This window comes from Salmo trutta, chromosome 39, assembly GCF_901001165.1.
Source record: "Salmo trutta chromosome 39, fSalTru1.1, whole genome shotgun sequence".
NCBI classification, from domain to species: domain Eukaryota; kingdom Metazoa; phylum Chordata; class Actinopteri; order Salmoniformes; family Salmonidae; genus Salmo; species Salmo trutta.
The window spans coordinates 19,893,267-19,911,510 of NC_042995.1; the positions used below are offsets into that span (position 1 = coordinate 19,893,267).

The following is an 18,244-nucleotide window of genomic DNA, read 5'->3' on the forward strand; positions in this document are numbered from 1 at the left end:
ACGTCAGTAACAAACATGTACACGACACAAGCCCAAAAAAAACAGTGCGATACGTCAAGCATCAGAGCTTGCAAAAAAATCGCAGGGCCATAACAGTATCGACGCATAATTCAAGGAGGCTGAACTCCATGCTGGTATGGATGGACAGTGCAGTAGACATTTTCAACTCCCTTTCAGAATACTAATACTGAGGCAAGCAGCTGATCAATGTTCCAACGGTTATGACTTCCTAACTGTGAGCGCACCAATTATAAATCATTAAAAATAACATGACGGTATGCTCTGGCTCCGATCTCCTCGCACAAACTCTAATATCCATAGGGGGCCAGTTGTTGACATATTTCTATATTGGCTTTAATTTAAGCAATCAACGTGATTGCCACATAAAGTTATCTCTCTCTACATGAGATCTCCGGGTAACGCATGCATACAATGCTTTGAATAATAGGGGTTAGAGGGAGACAACATTAATTAGCCCGGCGCAGGTGAGGCACAAGCTGTGACAGTAGACACACACACACAACACACACACACACTCAGTGCCAGTAGACTCATCTCTATTCTCCTCAGCTGCTTATCCTGGTTCATTAGCATCTCTCATCAGGGGAGGAATCAATAGGAAAGTGCCCTGCAGTCTAAGCTGATGTGGGAAAATGGACCCGTCCTTTCTTTTCCTGTTATTAATGATTGAGAAGCTGAACATGTGAGACAGTGTAATCAGTTATGAACGCAGAGAGTGCTGAAATACTGTATTTATACTTTAGTTTGCTTTGGATGAAGGGTGGATAGTTTATTGGCTGGTAATTGCTTGATGTTGTATGTACATTTTGTTGTGTTACAGCCTGAATTAAAAATTGATTGAATTGATATTTTGTGTCACTAATCTACACAACAATACCCCATAATGTCAAAGTGGAATATTCTGTTGTTGAAATGTTTTGAAATTAATGAAAAATGTAAAGCTGAAATATCTTGAGCCAATAATAATTCAACCCCTTTGTTATGGCAAGCCTAAATAAGTCCACGAGTACAAACGTGCTTAACAAATCACATAAGTTGCATGGACTGATTCTGTGTTCAATAATAGCAGTTAACATGATTTTTTAATGACTACCCCATCTCTGTACCTCACACATACAAATAGCTGTAAGGTCCTTCAATCGAGTAGTGAATTTCAAGCACAAAGACCAGGGAGGTATTTCAATTCCTCGCAAAGAAAGGCATTTGAAGATTTTTTAACCTTTATTTAACTAGGCAAGTCAGTTAAGAACAAATTCTTATTTACAATAATGGCCTACCGGGGAACAGTGGGTTAATTGCCTTGTTCAGGGGCAGAACGACAGATTTTCACCCTGTCAACTCAGGGATTCGATCCAGCAACCTTTTGTTACTGGCCCAACGCTCTAACCACTAGGCTCCTGCCGCCTCTAGATGTGTAAAAATATAAAGAGGATACGCTGAATATCCATTTGAGCATGGTGAAGTTATTAATTAGGCTTTGGATGGTGTATCAATACACCCAGTCACTACAAAGATACAGGCGTCCTTCCTAACACAGTTCTCGGAGAGGAAGGAAACTGCTCAGCGATTTCACCACAAGGCCAATGGTAATTTTAAAACAGTTACAGAGACTGTGATATTAGAAAACTGAGGATGGATCAACAACATTGTAGTTACTCCACAAAACTAACCTAAATGACAGAGTGAAAAGAAGGAAGCCTGTACAGAATACAAATATTCCAAAACATGTTTGCAACAAGGCACTTAAGTAATACTGAATACAAAGTGTTATTTTGGGACAAATCCAACAAAACACGTCACTGAGTAGCAATCTTCATATTTTCCAGCATGGTGGTGGCTGCATCATGTTATGGGTATGCTTGTCATCGGTAAGGACTAGGGAGTTTTCTAGGATAAAAATAAACGGAATACAGCTAAGCACAGGCAAAATCCTAGAAAAAACCTGGTTCACTCTTCTTTCCAACAGACACCGGGAGATGAATTCACCTTCCAGAAGGACAATAGACTAAGACTCAAGGTGAAAATCTACAGTGGAGTTTCTTACCAAGATGACATTGAATGTTCCTGAGTGGCCTAGTTACAGTTGAATTAAACTGGATTGAAAATCTATGGCAAGACTTGACAATGACTTTCTCGCAATGATCAACAAACAACAATAATTTAAAACATAATATTGGACAAATATTGTACAATCCAGGTGTTCAAAGCTCTTAAAGACTTACCTAGAAAGACTCTCAGCTGTAATCTCTGCCAAAGGTGTTTCTATGTATCGTCTCAGAGGACTGAATACTTATCTAATCAAGATACAGTGCATTCGGAAACTATTCAGACCCCTTGACTTTTTCTAAATTTTGTTATGTTACAGCCTTATTCTAAAATGGATTTTAAAAAAACCATCCCCCTAATTAATCTACACACAATACCCCCTAATGACAGAGCAAAAAATGTTTAGATATTTTTGCAAATTTATAATGAAAAAAAACGGAAATATCAAATTTACATAAGCATTCAGACCTTTTACTCAGTACTTTGTTTAAGCACCTTTGGCAGTGATTACAGCCTCGAGTCTTCTTGGGAATGACACTACAAGCTTGGCACACCTGTATTTGGGGAGTTTCTCCCATTCTTCTCTGCAGATCCTCTCAAGCTCTGTCAGGTTGGATGGGGAGTGTCGCTGCACAGCTATTTTTAGATCTCTCCAGAGATGTTCGATCGAGTTCAAGTCCAGGCTCTGGCTGGGCCACTCAAAGACATTCAGAGACTTGTCCCGAAGCCACTCCTGCGTTGTCTTGGCTGTGTGCTTAGGGTCGTTGTCCTGTTGGAAGGTGAACCTTTGCCCCAGTCTGAGGTCCTGAGCGCTCTGGAGCAGATTTTCATCAAGGATCTGCTCTGTTCATATTTCCCTCGATCCTGATGAGTCTTCCAGTCCCTGCCGCTGAAAAACATCCCCACAGCATGATGCTGCCACCACCATGCTTCACCGTAGGGATGGTACCAGGTTTCCTCCAGATGTGACGCTTGGCATTCTGACTAAAGAGTTCAATCATGGTTTCATCAAACCAGAGAATCTTGTTTCTCATGGTCTAAAAGTCCTTTAGGTGCCTTTTGGCAAACACCAAGTGGACTGTCATGTGCCTTTTACTGAGGAGTGGCTTCCGTCTGGTCACTCTACCATAAAGGCCTAATTGGTGGAGAGCTGCAGAGAAGGTTGTCCTTCTGGAAGGTTCTCCCATCTCCACAGAGGAACTCTGGAGCTCTGTCAGAGTGACCATCGGGTTCTTGGTCACCTCCCTGACCAAGGCCCTTCTCCCCCGATTTCTGTTTGGCTGGGCGGCGAACTCTAGGAAGAGTCTTGGTGCTTCCAAACTTCTTCCATTTAAGAATGATGGAGGCCACTGTGTTGTTGGGGACCTTCAATGGAGCAGAAATGTTTTGGTACCCATCCCCAGATCTGTGCCTCGACACAATCCTGTCTCGGAGCGCTACGGACAATTCCTTCGACGTTATATAGACAAGTGTGTGCCTTTCCAAATCATGTCCAATCAATTGAATTTACCACAGATGGACTCCAATTAAGTTGTAGAAACATCTCAAGGATGATGAATGAAAACAGGATGCACCTGAGCTCAATTTTGAGTCTCATAGCAAAGGGTCTGAATACTCATGTAAATCAGGTATTTCTGTTTTTCTTTTTTTATAAATGCAACTATTAAAAGAAAACCTGTTTCAATTAGTCATTATGGGATATTGTGCGTAGATTGATGAGGGAAAAATGTATTTAATCAATTTTAGAATAAGGCTGTAAGGTAACAAAATGTGGAAGAAGTGAATACTTTCCGAATGCACTCTATATTAGTGTTTTATTATTTATGATTTTTATAAACGTTCAAATTTGTTTTTTCTTCCACCAAAAATTATAATTAAATCCATTTTAATCCCGGTTTGTAAGATTTCAAAAATAAGAATTCCCTATCCTGCAAAAGCAAAACATTGAAATGCCATTTCTTAAAACCTGTGAATCCTGGAGAAATCTCAAAGTAAATCAATAACGGAGAATGGTCAGATAACAGCATAGTTCAAATCTCTGCATGGGATGTACATTTCAGAAAAACAGGGGAGGTGAAGACAATCAATTTGTGAGAAAGACTGATGATGGGGAGAAAATAAGATCCTCTCTAGTACTAGGATTTGTTAGGCACCAGGCATCCACAATGTTCAAGTCATCTAAAAAGGTCTTAATATAATTTGAAGGTGCCCAGAGTGCCAAGATATTATCACTGGTGGTATTAATAGTAGGATCTAGAGTCAAGTTGAAATCTCCCCCAAGTGTAACGTCTGCTCCCAGCTCACACTCTCAAACACGTAAATCCCCTGAACGCAGCTCACACTCCAGCTCACTTTCCAGCCCACTTTTCAGCTCACACTCTCAAACACATAGATCCCCTGAATGCAGCTCCCTCTCCAGATCCCAATCACCTGAATTCTGATCACCTGTTCACACACCTGCATGTCATTATCACACACTATTTAGTTCAGTTCTTTGCACCCCATCACTGTGAGGTATCGTTTATTTTGTGACACACGTCTTTCGGAGCCCTGTTTTTCCCTGTGATTTACTCCTCCCGTGTATGATAGTTTTAGCCTGCCTCACTAACGACACCTTTTGTCTATTTCCTGCCTGTACTTTAGCCTATCGGATGTCCTGTAATCAACCTATCGCCTGATCTCCTGGACGACATTACTAGCCTTTTCCCTGCCTGTACTGTTGCCTTTTTGGACCCCCTGTGTATGACCTTCTGCCTGCCCCTGGACCCAGTTACCTGCCTCCTCCTGTGGTCCTTTACAATAAACACCTGCTGCGCCCTGTGCTTGAAACCAGCTCCGTCTCCCATCGTGTCCATTACACCAAGGATGGTCACTGAGTCTGGGAAGTCTAACAACTTAAGCTTCAGGTCTTCAAAAAAATGATTTATCAAAAGCATTTGGTGCATAAATGGAGGACAAACATAATGTAGTGCCATTAATAGTAACAAAGGTATAACAATTCTGTCTATCAGTGTCTCCCTCAGAGACCCCCACCTTCATATTAAGATTAATATTCCTCTTAAGTACAATCATAGCACCCTTGGTTTTGTTTGGGGCACAGGACGAGGCTAGTATCTTATAAAACGTGTTCTGAAATCGATTGATATCAGTGGCTTTCAAATAGCTCTGCTGTAGGAAGGTGAAATCAATATTTTTACATTGTAAGTACTCTAAACAAGTTAAGACTAATCAAGGCAAATTATATTTGTTACATGCGCTGAATACAACAGGTGTAGACCTTACAGTGAACTGCTTACTTTGAAGCCCTTAAGCAACAATGCAGGTTTAAGAAAAATAAATGGTAAGTAAAAAATAAGAAATAATTAAAGAGCAGCAGTAAAATAACAGTAGCGAGGCTATATACAGGGGGTACCGGTACAGAGTCAATGTCCGGGGGAACAGGTTAGTCTATCCATGAGTTAGCTTGAGATGTAAATATATCCAAGAGCCTGAGATTTGAAAACACTTTGCACAGAGCTGAGATAGAAATACTGTTTAGACAGACACATGAAATAAAAACATAACATAAAACCCCAAATTGATCGTGCAGTCTACAATTGTGAATGCATACAAATTCTATAGTATTAAAATGTAATTAAAGTAACCAACAGAAAAAACTTGATTGAAAAGGCCAGTATGCCAGGGGACACAAGGGTTTAACCCCGAGAGAGCGACGGCAAGTAGACCTGAGTCGGCAGTCCCTTGGGTGCTGACACAATATGGAAGAAAGGGTGTAAATACTTTCTAACGGCACTGTAATTATATAATTCTACTATATAATCTTGCAAAGATCGTTTTATGACGTTCATTATTACTGGCTATCAAAATGAATGAAAACATTGGTTATTTGGCGATCATTTCCAGGGAATACATTATGTAGCTAGGACGTGTTCATTACATACCAAGCGGGTGGACTTTAAAGTGTTGACTGAAATGAAAAACTGTACACACCCTTTCACCGGGTGCACAGCAATGGCTTTGGGCTGGTCAAGTCCTTCAGCTATCACCACGGCTCGGTACAGGCCACTGAGTCGAGCAACCTCTATGATGTTGAAGCCATGGTCCGTCCAATAGATATTACCTAGTAAACAACACAAACATGACTTTGTACAGCGTTCAACCATTGCATTACAAGTCAGTCAATTCATTACATTTTATGTATGTCTTACTTGAGAAGTATGTCCTCTGGCTCTTGTCTCTCTGTATGTCCTACAGTTGCAGTCAAATATATTGGCACCCTTGCACTTTACAATGGAGCGCAATGGAGCAGAATGTTCTGTTTTCTCTTTTTTTTATGGTTGAACTGCTATTTTTACAAGTAAGATGTTGCACTGTAAATGAGAATCACCTGCCTCCAACCAAATTAATTTCAATTCTGTATAATTTAGTCCAGGCAATTTGTTTTATACTTTGATGCGAAAAATATTAATTTGATATTTTTTTCTTGGTCCTGTGCGGTTGTAAATCAATGTGTGAAAAACTTTTTATATATCTATATATTTTTTAACTTATTTTAGAAGAAATAGTGAATTGTGTAAGGGTGCCTTCGGAAAGTATTCAGATCCCTTTTCTTTTTCCACATTTTGTTACGTTAGAGCTTTATTCTAAAATGGACAACAACAAAAAACCCTGAATAATCTACATGCAATACCCCATAGTGACAAAGCAAAAACAGGTTTTAGACATTTTTGCTGATTAAAAATAATATATAATAATAACTTATTTACGTAAGTATTCAGACCCTTTGCTATGAGACTCGAAATTCAGCTCAGGTTCATCCTGTTTCCATTAATCATCCTTGAGATGTTTCTTGACTGGAGTCCACCTGTGGTAAAATCAATTGATTGGACATGATTTGGAAAGGCACACACCTTTCTATATAAGGTCCCACAGTTGACAGCATGTCAGAGCAAAAACCAAGCCAAGAGGTCGAAGGAATTGTCCTTAGAGCTCCGAGACAGGATTGTGTTGAGGCACAGATAAGGGGAAGGGTACAAAAACAATTCTGAAGCATTGAAGGTCCCCAAGAACATAATTCTTGGAACCCCCAAGATTCTTCCTAGAGCTGGCCGCCCAGCCAAACTGAGCAATCGGGGGAGAAGGGCCTTGGTCAGGGAGGTGACCAAGAACCCGATGGTCACTCTGACAGTTCCTCTGTGGAGATGAGAGAACCTTCCAGAAGGACAACCATCTCTGCAGCACTCCACCAATCAGGCCTTTATGGTAGACTGTCCAGACGCAAGCCACTCCTCAGTAAAAGGCACATGACAACCCACTTGGAGTTTGCCAACAGGCACCTAAAGACTCTTAGACCACGAGAAACAAGATTCTCTGGTCTGATGAAACCATGACTGAACTCTTTGCCTTAATGCCAAGCGTGACGTCTGGAGGAAACCTGGTACCATCCCTACGGTGAAGCATGGTGGTGGCAGCATGATGATGTGAGGATGTTTTTCAGCAGTAGGGACTGGGAGACTAGTAAGGATCGAGGCAAAGATGAACTGGGCAAAGTACTGAGATCCTTGACGAAAACCTGCTCCACAGAGCTTACGACCTCAGACCAGGGCGAAGGTTCACCTTCCAACAAGACAATGACTCTAAGCACACACCTTCCAACAAGACAACGACTCTAAGCACACAGCCAAAACAACGCAGGAATGGCTTAGGGACAAGTCTCTGAATGTCCTTGAGTGGCCCGGTCAGAGCCCGGACTTGAACCCGATCGAACATCTCTGGAGAGACCTGAAAATAGCTGTGCAGCTACACTCCCCATCCAACCTGACAGAGCTTGAGAGGATATGCAGAGAATAATGGGATAAACTCTCCAAATACAGGTGTGCCAAGCTTGTAGCATCATACCCAAGAAGACTCAAGGCTGTAATCACTGCCAAAGGTGCTTCAACAAAGTACTGAGTAAAGGGTCTGAATACTTATGTAAAAGTAATATTTCAGTTGTTTATTTTCAATATATTAGCAAAAATGTCTAACACCTGTTTTGGCTTTGTCATTATGGGGGTATTGTGTGTAGATTGATGAGGGTAAAAAAATTATTTAATCAATTTTAGAATAAGGCTGTAACTTAACAAAAATGTAGAAAATGTCAAGGGGTCTGAATGCTTTCCGGAGGCACTGTATTTGACCGCAACTGTACTTGTATGTCCTCCTTTGCACTTGACATTGTATTCTCTTAAGTAAAGGTTAACTTTGAGAGCTCGGCTACTTACCTGCAATCCAGTCCACTGCAATCCCCTCCACGCGGCCGATACCACTAGTGACAATGTCCTCTCTCCACGTCTGATCTCGCTTGGCTCTGGATATCCTGTTCAAGCCCATGTCTGTCCAATATAACGTGTCATTTCCTATTAGGAAAATCAATTAATTGAAAAGGATTAATGTTCTTGTTCTTCCCTTCATTTCTTTCCTACAAACTAGAATTAAGAATAACAATTAAAACATTGAAATGATAATGATTAATTTACAATCCGAAGCATGAAGAATAGTTCAAATAATCACAAAAAAAACAATGCCAATACACTCACCAGCATGGAAGTCAATCCCCACAGCCATCACTGAGCCGGTCACCGGCATCAAGGCTTCACTATTATCACTGGGATCCAGGGATATCCCCCTGATGCCCTCATGAACTGAGTACATCAGGAAAGACCCGATGCCTTCAAGTTCAAACACAAAGCCAAACCAATCAACTATATGGCATCTACTGTACATGTCAAATGTAATTCTAACCTTCACGTCACATCAGGAAAGACCCTAGTCCTTCAAAACACAAAAAAGCAACGCTCATAGACAACGCCATATTTCAATGCCACTATAGGATCTGCAGTACATGTCAAATCAGATTCACATCATGGTTTTCATATGTTGTGTTCCCTGTTCAATGTACTCCCACGAGAAGCCGGTACAGTACCTTCACATGACATGCGATCGGAGTGGAGGTTGTAGCCCACGGCACAGGAACAGCTCCGTGTGCTCTCTGATGTTGGGAAGCAGAGCTGAGAGCAGCCTCCATTGTTGTCCTGACAGAGATTCCTCCCTGCACAGCAGTGAAACATTACACTGTAAATTGAACACGTAGGCATGGTCATTGTATATGCTTGTGAATTCCTTCAGGAAATAACACAGTAATGACACGGTAGGACAACATGCGTATTATTTAACTGAGCATTATGGGGGGGGGGCAGAGTTAGGCAGAGTACATCTACATTGCATTACATTCCGATTATTTTCATGAGATTACAGTACTTCCACGAAAGGATGGGCACTTCCAGTGAGTGAGAGAGAGAGAGGACGAGAGCGAGAGAGACAGAAAGAGAGAGAGAGAGAAAGAGAGAGAGACAGAAAGAGAGAGAGAGAGAGAGAGAGAGAGAGAGAGAGAGAGAGAGAGAGAGAGAGAGGGAGGCGAAGGGGAGAGAGAGAGAGAGAGAGAGAGAGAGAGAGAGAGAGAGAGAGGCGAAGGGGAGGGAGAGAAGCCTAATGGGACATGACCATACTCCCATGTGGTCTGTGTCAAAAAGATAAATGAACTAGCTAATCGGTCAGAGGAAGTTTGAGGAGGAAGTTGAAAGATTTACATTTAAGACACCTTAATTGCCATTTTTAATACTAACAGAGGTTGAGAGCAATCCTGATATTGGACGTGCCAATAAAATGGATGATACTGCCAATGACTCACAAAACTGCTACACGGAATCCTTATTTCAATAAAGCTGCGTCAGTGAAGAACCATTATTTTTGGCCAATAGGATTAAAAAAGGACAATTTCTTCTGAAACATACATACACCAATAAAAAGCAATGTGCATTCTCAAGAGAGGATCAAAAACACTTAGCAATCTCTAGTCAAAAGCATACAACAAAGCTTTACAAGGAGGTAGGACATTGTCTGAGTAAAAGCATTGAGTTGCAGTCCTACTCATTACACTACCTGTCTGGCTGTCTTCGTCATACATCTTCATATGAACAATCCCTGTGGTCTTGTTACGTAAAACCACCATGTCCAGCCCACCTCTCTTACTGACGGTCCCCAACTGGGCCAAGTTGTCATCAGCCCACCACAGCTTGGCACCTGAAGACAGGAAATCAGTGATTGTTCATGACTGAATTGACAAGTATATTGATAAATCAAAGCTATTCAAAAGACCACGGATACTGTCCAGTAGCAATAGTGGTTCTATGCTGTCTCCGCGAGTAACCCTTCAATCAAAAGCTAACAGCCCATTTGTTCATAAATAGTAGGCAATACAGCATGTTCACAGAGCACTACAAATATCACTGGACCCAAATAACACATTGAATGATCGCTTTCCTAGGAACTGTAACATACAATTGTAACTGAATTGAATACATTCTAGGAACGGTATAATACTGTATTATTCATAAGGTATGCATAGCTCTAACTGTACAGTATTCCTTTGCTGATGAATAGAGTAGGCCGGGGCTGACTCCTGGGATGTTTGTAAAAGAAGGGACAATTCAGATTTCTTCCTCTGAGAATCGGGTGATACGAGACAGAGAGACAGGATCTTAAGTTCATTCCCCTACCCATAAATCTTAGGGGCACAGGTCCAGGGAGGAAACAGAGGAACTGGGCCATGTGACATATTTTTTTCTTATAATATAAGCCCATGCACTGTACTTGCACCCTTGACCGAAAAAAAATGTCAATGTTTATGCATGAGCCCAGTTCCAGCAAACAGGCAACGCTGAAGTACAGTCAGCCCGGCACAAAGGACATCGGACAGCGGCTCAGCAGTCAGAAAACCTCTGAAGCAAGACCAATCCTGTGCCTGTAGACAGGGAACTTAACTTTCTCTTCTTTTTTTAACCTGTCTGCAGACTTGAATGGGGTACCGTACAATAGGCTTAAGCCAGACCATTCTTGGCTTTTGGCCTGCTGGACTAGAGCTATCAACAAAGAACAGAATCTCCTCGAATGACGGGAGGATTGGAGAGCGTACAAAAAGACGGCGTGTTAAAACCACAGAGAAAAAAACCGACGTGTCTTTTTATGGTTAAATCACAGATAGGATTTATATAAACAGCAGTCCCTCTGCAGATGAATTACATCAAAATCAAACAGTATTCCCAACAGAATTACGGCAGACTATACTGTAGATAGATAGATAGTACTTTAATATCCCAGAGGCTATTTCAATATCCCAAGCAGATAAGAGAGGTACTCTAAATGAAGGAATCATAACAAAACCAGAGCGAGAAGCCCATCAATAATGATGTTTCTCCCCTGTCTAACTCCCTGTAGGGTTAGCCATGGGGAATAACCACTAAAATATGAAATAGTACGATATTAAACAAATTAACACAACCATCTATTCAACACGAAAAATAATTATTCCACCCTGTTAATAGTATCATGATCAACTTTCTTATAGAGCGTGGAGAGAAACTCCCCCTCAATGATCTGTACTATTAAAACATAATAGATGTACTATATTATACAATCACCATTACAGCTATAAGTAAACCTGGAACAGACAGTCAGTGAGCAGGATGGATAGAAAGCCCAGGATGCCCATCACTAAGTCAGAAAGCTGTTTCTGTCGCGTGAGGCAGCTCACTGTCAAAACCCCTTTTACTCATGTACTCCAGATCAAAAACAACCCCAAATCAATGGATTAGTATTTAAAACAAAATACAATTTGGGCAGAAAATACCTTTATGAGCTGGAAGAGCACAACATATTTATATCAGGCACTTTCTAAGACAAAAATAATATACACAGAGTCTCAGGGTGTAGTGCTCATCCATAGAACCATGCTCCAAAAAGCAAAACTGATCCTAGACCAGCACTCTTACTCTGAAACACTTTATGAACACAGGCCCATGCTCTAAACTCTCGTCACTCACCCATAACAGCTAGAGCTGTGGCTTTAACCAGCTCTTTCTTCATGGTCTCCAGCACTTCCAGACCACTACCGTCCAGACTACACCTGTTGATGGTGGCGTTGCCTCCACTGATCCAATACAGCTTGTCTGATGTGTAGTCTATCGACAGGCCTAGAAGAGACATCATCGATTAGAGCTATGATTGACATATTATGGGGTTGCTGTTCTACCAATCATCTCACTCAATATTGCAATATCGTTTGTTACCAGATAGTAGTACTACTGTTGTCATGCAATATAAAATTGCAGAAGGTAACTGGTACTGGCCACTAAATGTGGATGCTTTGTACGTAGAACAAATATTCAGAATTTTACATGTGACATTTACCAACTGGCTCTCTCTGGTTCTGGTGAATGATCTTGCTATTGCTTCCATCCATGTTGGCCACGTTGATTGTGTTGCCATCTGTCCAATACATTTTCCTGGAAGGTAAAAACTCAATAGGAAAACAATATTTTCCACACAGAACACCAACACAAAAGTGCATCATTTATCATATCGTGTAACTAGCATTCATTTGACTACATCTCGTTACACCTAATCAATATCAGACATTGAACTGCATAAAAGTACGTCCAAAAATCTAATCTTACCCTTTAGACGGATGTACGGTGAGACACTTAGGCTTCTCAATCCCATGAACCACAGAGGTTTTCAGGGACCCGTCTAGCCTCGCCACGTTTATCTGTGTCTCGTCGCTTTCTGAACTAATCCAATACAGGTTCCTGGAGAGCCAGTCCAGGGCCAGCCCTCTTACATTAACAATACCTGCAAAGAAATCACATGCAGGAGACAACATCAATACGGTCATGTTAATCTCTTCAATAAAGTCATGTACTGAGTCTATCGCTTGAACAACCTGACAGGTGGACTATGGTCATTAGAATGGGTATCTATGAAGAGGACATCAAATGGATGGAAAAAACAGTGTAACAGTCTGAGAATACATTTACAACAAACATTTCGTTTAGTTACATGAGTGTCAGAAAACCGCTACATTTCAGAACACAGAGGTGAACATCTTTCCCTACCTCCGGATATGACCGTCTCTATTGCGGTTCTGTTGATGGAGGACCGTTTGATGGTTTGTGTTTTGACGTCAGTCCAGTAGATGCGTTCCTCTGATGCGTCGTAGTCCACTGCTGTGACCTCATCTATATCTGGGACCGTCAGGGCTGTGATCAGGTTCAGGTAAGGGTTGTCAATGTCCACGCCGCGGATCTCTGTTCGCCTCACATACAGAAGGAATTTCTTCAGTGCTGTTGAAGGACAAGAGAAAACTGGATATTGACATTGCTTTGTATAGCCTGCTTTCAAAGTTCAGAATCAAGCAGGAGTTATTGGTGGCCTTACTATTCAACACTCAAACCACCTGAGAATTTGAAATTCCATGCTCTTTCAAATCAAATCAAATCAAATCAAATTTATTTATATAGCCATTCATATATCAGCTGAAATCTCAAAGTGCTGTACAGAAACCCAGCCTAAAACCCCAAACAGCAAGCAATGCATGTGAAAGAGGCACGGTGGCTAGGAAAAACTCCCTAGGAAAAACTCCCTAGAAAGGCCAAAAACCAAGGAAGAAACCTAGAGAGGAACCAGGCTATGAGGGGTGGCCAGTCCTCTTCTGGCTGTGCCGGGAGAGGACTGTTCACACATGTTCACACTACAATGTCATTGTAGTGTGAACATGATCACAGTCTTGTCAGACACCTTCTTCACTTTTCTTCTCAAAACAGTAGAAACCCGCTGTGTTTTGAAATGACTCCCTTTTGAGGGACATGCACTATAGTGTATGAATGTGGAGGATTGTGTGAATGAATGAATGAATGGCTAGATAGATTGATGGCGCGATGGCTGGACGGAGAGACTGATGTAAGGACAGACTGACTGACAAACGGATGAAGGGGTGAGGTTCACTCACCGAAGCAGGTAAAGTTGTCTGCAGATATCTTCATGAGGCGAGGGCAGGCACAGGATGCGGTGCGGTTGTAGTTGATAAGGCATAGATGGGAGCAGGGTCCACGACCGCCATTCGCCTCGCAGGGATTTGAGGCTATCGCCGAGAGAGGGGGAGAGGAGGGGAAGTTGTTCAATAATCAACAAAATGTGGCTTCAATAATCAACTAGTGTGGTTTATTTTAATACAAGATTCTGATACTCTTGGAAGGAAACGTATTTGATTTGTGAAAGGCAGAGTCCTGTAAATGAACCCTACTGCCAAAAGTCCAGACAGAGAAAATGAAGCCAGATGAACCAATTCATGGGTTGCATGTTTAGTCACAATATTGTTTTTTGAACATTCATTTTTGGACTGATGCCCGACTAAGCATTCTACTCAATGCATCGTCAATCAGCGCCGATGAAGATTTCATCCAAAGTGTATTACAGTGGCTTGGAAATACAATGACATTCAAAAGGAGACAAATAATTAGTATGAAATTTTTTGTTATCATTTTAAGTTGCCAGATTGACTTTAGATGCTGTATAATGTTAGCTAGCTAGCTAAGATTGAGGGGAGGCCAACAGATTTTAGCTAGCTAACATTAGCATTGATAGCTATTTTTGACAAACTTTGCAAGCTAATGACAACTTTGCCATCTGTCTAAAGTAAATTTGACGACATGATAATGCTGGCAAAGTTGTTTCCTACTAAATATTTGACTACTTTAGCAACGTCATCGTATTTCCAGGCAGTATAGTGTAATTTAGACTAAACAGTAGCCTCCGTCCAGAATGACTGGGCTTATCACCACTTTAGGGCGACACTATGGCACTTTCTTATCTCTCAGTGAACTTTGGATATAGAAAGCGAAAAGTATTTTGTGAGACACAGATGTAACAACAAATTCAAAATGCAACCATACAATAAATGATTAATTATTGTCTTTAATTCAAAACATCCACTCTCTTTTCAACCTTGTGATCTTAATGTTTGAGACAGTGCGGTAGCCTACCTTGTGGTTGTCTGCTGGGGTGGTATATCTGAAGGTCAAATGGCTGGGCGCTGGTTTTCTGGATGACTGTCACATTGGCCCCTGTCCACTTGTTAGCCCTGGCCAGAGTGTTGGTCCTCCAGTCAGTCCAGTAGACACTACCTCCGTAGAGACAGACAGCGAAGGGATGTGACAGGTACTCATGTCCTTTCAGAATCTCTATCACACCAGTCCCATCGTACAGAGCAGAGAATATGGCATCAGACCTGTTAAGATGAAGATAGATGTTTGTCTATTGGAATCATTTGATTCCACCAGCAGGGTTGGGGTGAATTCCAACTCAATTCAGCCAATTCAGGAAGTCAACTGAAATCCTCATCTAAATTGGAATTTCAGTTGACTTCCTGAATTGAAATAGAATTGATGGGGAATTGACCCTATATAGACAGGTGCAGGCATATAACCCACCTGGCATCAGTCCACACAACCCTCTTCTCCATAAGGTCCAGAGTAAGACCATTAGGCCAGGCTCCTATCTCCATGTCTCGGAAGACAACATGGCGTCCTCCTCCGCTCATAGAAGCAGCCTCGATCCGAGGGAAGGTGGCATCCCAGTCTGTCCAGAAAATGATTCTAAACCACAAAATAATCAAATAAGAATAATCATCCATGTGAAATGGATTAAGGATTAATCAGAATCAAGTCAACCTCACCCTAAGGTCATTCATATCAAACCAAGATTATGTAAGAAATGCACATCCTTGTTAAAGAGTACACTCACTCACTCACTCACTCCCTCAGAGATAACTAACCCTTGCTCAGGATCCAGAGCGATGGCTCGTGGGTGCTCCATCCCTCCGGCGATCAGTGTGGTCCGGAGCTTCCCGTTTAGCTTGGCCACCTCTATCTGATCTAGGTTGCTGTCGATCCAATACAGGTTCCTTGCTATCCAATCAACAGCCAGACCCTCCGGAGTAGCCAATCCATGTTGGACCACCACTTCAATCCCTGTCACACCTGTAAGGAACCAATAACACTAAAGGACCAACACACTAACACATAAGAGGGCAAGAGGATGTGCTGAAACACAGGTAAACTAGGCTTTGGTTTAGGAAGTCTTCAGTGGAGTTGAGAGGAGAACTAAATATAGCCAATACAACACTTTCCCCATGACTTTCCCCATGACCTGGTTAACCTTTCCCCAGCTTAACCAAAAATAAAAACAAATGTCCAACCAAATTCTATGTGTTCCTACCAGCAGAGTCTAGCAGCTTCCCCCTGTATATCTTATCCTCAACCACATCGGTCCAGTAGAGTCGACTCTGATTGAAGTGGAAGTCTAAGGCGATCGTGTTCCTCAAACCAGGAACTAGAAGGCTGTAGTCTCGTCTGTGGAGATCTATCCTCCGGATCTCATGGCGGATGGAGAAGATGATGAATGCCTCAAAGGGATCTGAGGAAGGAAACAATAAATAAGTCAAGAAATACATTTTTGATAATAAATATTGCATACTAATACAGATTCTCACACAAATACACAAATAACTGTCATGTTTGTTTGCTATAATAGCAACTCACGTTAGTTTAGTTTGTGAATAAGGTTATATTGAAATCAATAATTATGAAATAGATCGTCATTTCATTAATTTCATTTTCATACCACATTATCTCGTTTAGCTCATCTTGTCATAAAATGAGTACAGAAACCTTCGGAGAATTCATCTCCAATCGAAAGTGTAATATTTTAGATGGAAAAAAATAGCTTATTCAATACAATTACCAGATGTTACATTATATAACTGGGAGACATTGATGAAGAGAAAAAAAGGCCTATAAAGCCACATGTGTATAAATGGCCAATATTCAAATAGTACTGCTTCCAAAGGTATTTAACTACTATATCAATGGAATGTCCCAAATAACTGCTTCAGAATTTGGAATAGAATGTACAGTTAGGAATATACCCAATTTATCACATTGCTTTTTATATGTTGGATTCAAGGCACAAGGGTAAGGATGGCTGTCCCATAGAATATAATAATATATGCCATTTAGCAAACGCTTTTCATCCAAAGTGACTTACAGTATATACATTTTACTTATGGGTGCTCCCAGCAGGTCAAACCCACAACCCTTGGCGTTGCAAGCGCCATGCTCTACTGACTGAGACACACAGGAACACAGAAATAGAATCAGAATTCTCGTTTCTATGGGCGGTCCTTGGGCAGTTCCACAGAGCGCAGGTATGTGTCAGAAAGACTTATCAGCCATGTCACACAGAGCTTAACACCAGCTACCTGTACTCTGGCAGCTGTCTCCATCTAGTGCCAGCCTCCAGCCTGGGTAGCAGGAACACTTGACCGTTGCTTTATACTGCTCACACACTTGGCTGCACTTGAGGTGCCTGGAGCAGTAGTCCAGGGTCTGGCACGTCCTGTTGTCTGGGCTTAGACTGAGCCCCGGCGGGCAGGCGCACGCCACGCCCCTCCCAGGAGCCACTGCACACTGGTGGCTACAGCCGCCGTTACCCAAAATGCAATCGGCTGAGACGGCGAGAGAAGAAGACGAAGAAAGGTGATGAGAGGTGAGCAGATTGATTCAGAGAACACAGACAGATGTATGGAAGGAAAGTCAGAGAGTAGTGATGGATGGAGACTGATGTACTGCACGTCCTCGTCGACTAGTGACATAGGGGCTCAATACCCCACAAGAAAGTGAACACAACTTTCCTGTCATATCTGTCTCGCATCTTCTTTTCTATGGACAAAGTGTCGTGTGGTAATCCCTGGGCAGGTCATTCATGTGAACATAAGGTATTCATCTGGCCTAACCCCATTGCCTAAGCCTGACCCTACTGCTACGATCATCTAGCCCATGTGGTCCAAACAAAAGGATTGTCTCTGTTATAAACCATAATCCCCTTCACTATTAATATGTCTCCTCTGTCTCTTCCCTGCCGTCTTTGGAGTGTTTCCAGAGAAAACTAAGGATCTTGGTCAGCAAGAGTTATATCCTCTCCGGCCTCAACAGCTTGTTCTCCCCGAGTTTCTCCCTGAGTTCAGCGGGGAATAAGAGGACAGATGGACGATGCCAAAGCAAGCACTGCTGCTGATTTACAACAGCTCAACACTGTCTGTCAACATACATTTGCCGGTCGGGCTAGAGGAGGAAGACAAAAGAAATATAGAATTAAGTGAAAAAAAATAGAACGATATTTAATAATTAATTGAAGTGGGGACCAAGAGAATTGACTCAAGTGAGAGAAATAGGACCAAGAGAAT

At 41.8% G+C, this 18,244-nt stretch overlaps 1 protein-coding gene across 1 annotated transcript in view; it reads right to left on the reverse strand.

The window, feature by feature from the left end:
• LOC115179354 (low-density lipoprotein receptor-related protein 1B) overlaps window positions 1–18,244 on the reverse strand; it is a 203,359-nt gene that overhangs the window by 92,516 nt on the left and 92,599 nt on the right. The window contains exons 22-36 of the mRNA XM_029740789.1: window positions 17,261–17,506; window positions 16,219–16,416; window positions 15,776–15,980; window positions 15,432–15,596; window positions 14,985–15,229; window positions 13,952–14,083; window positions 13,059–13,286; window positions 12,621–12,795; window positions 12,355–12,449; window positions 11,988–12,137; window positions 10,048–10,188; window positions 9,032–9,157; window positions 8,646–8,777; window positions 8,331–8,465; window positions 6,058–6,187 (exon numbers count right to left, since the gene is read on the reverse strand). Of these exons, the coding sequence (XP_029596649.1) occupies window positions 6,058–6,187; window positions 8,331–8,465; window positions 8,646–8,777; window positions 9,032–9,157; window positions 10,048–10,188; window positions 11,988–12,137; window positions 12,355–12,449; window positions 12,621–12,795; window positions 13,059–13,286; window positions 13,952–14,083; window positions 14,985–15,229; window positions 15,432–15,596; window positions 15,776–15,980; window positions 16,219–16,416; window positions 17,261–17,506 (2,503 nt within the window). The remainder of the gene's footprint in view (window positions 1–6,057; window positions 6,188–8,330; window positions 8,466–8,645; window positions 8,778–9,031; window positions 9,158–10,047; window positions 10,189–11,987; window positions 12,138–12,354; window positions 12,450–12,620; window positions 12,796–13,058; window positions 13,287–13,951; window positions 14,084–14,984; window positions 15,230–15,431; window positions 15,597–15,775; window positions 15,981–16,218; window positions 16,417–17,260; window positions 17,507–18,244) is intronic.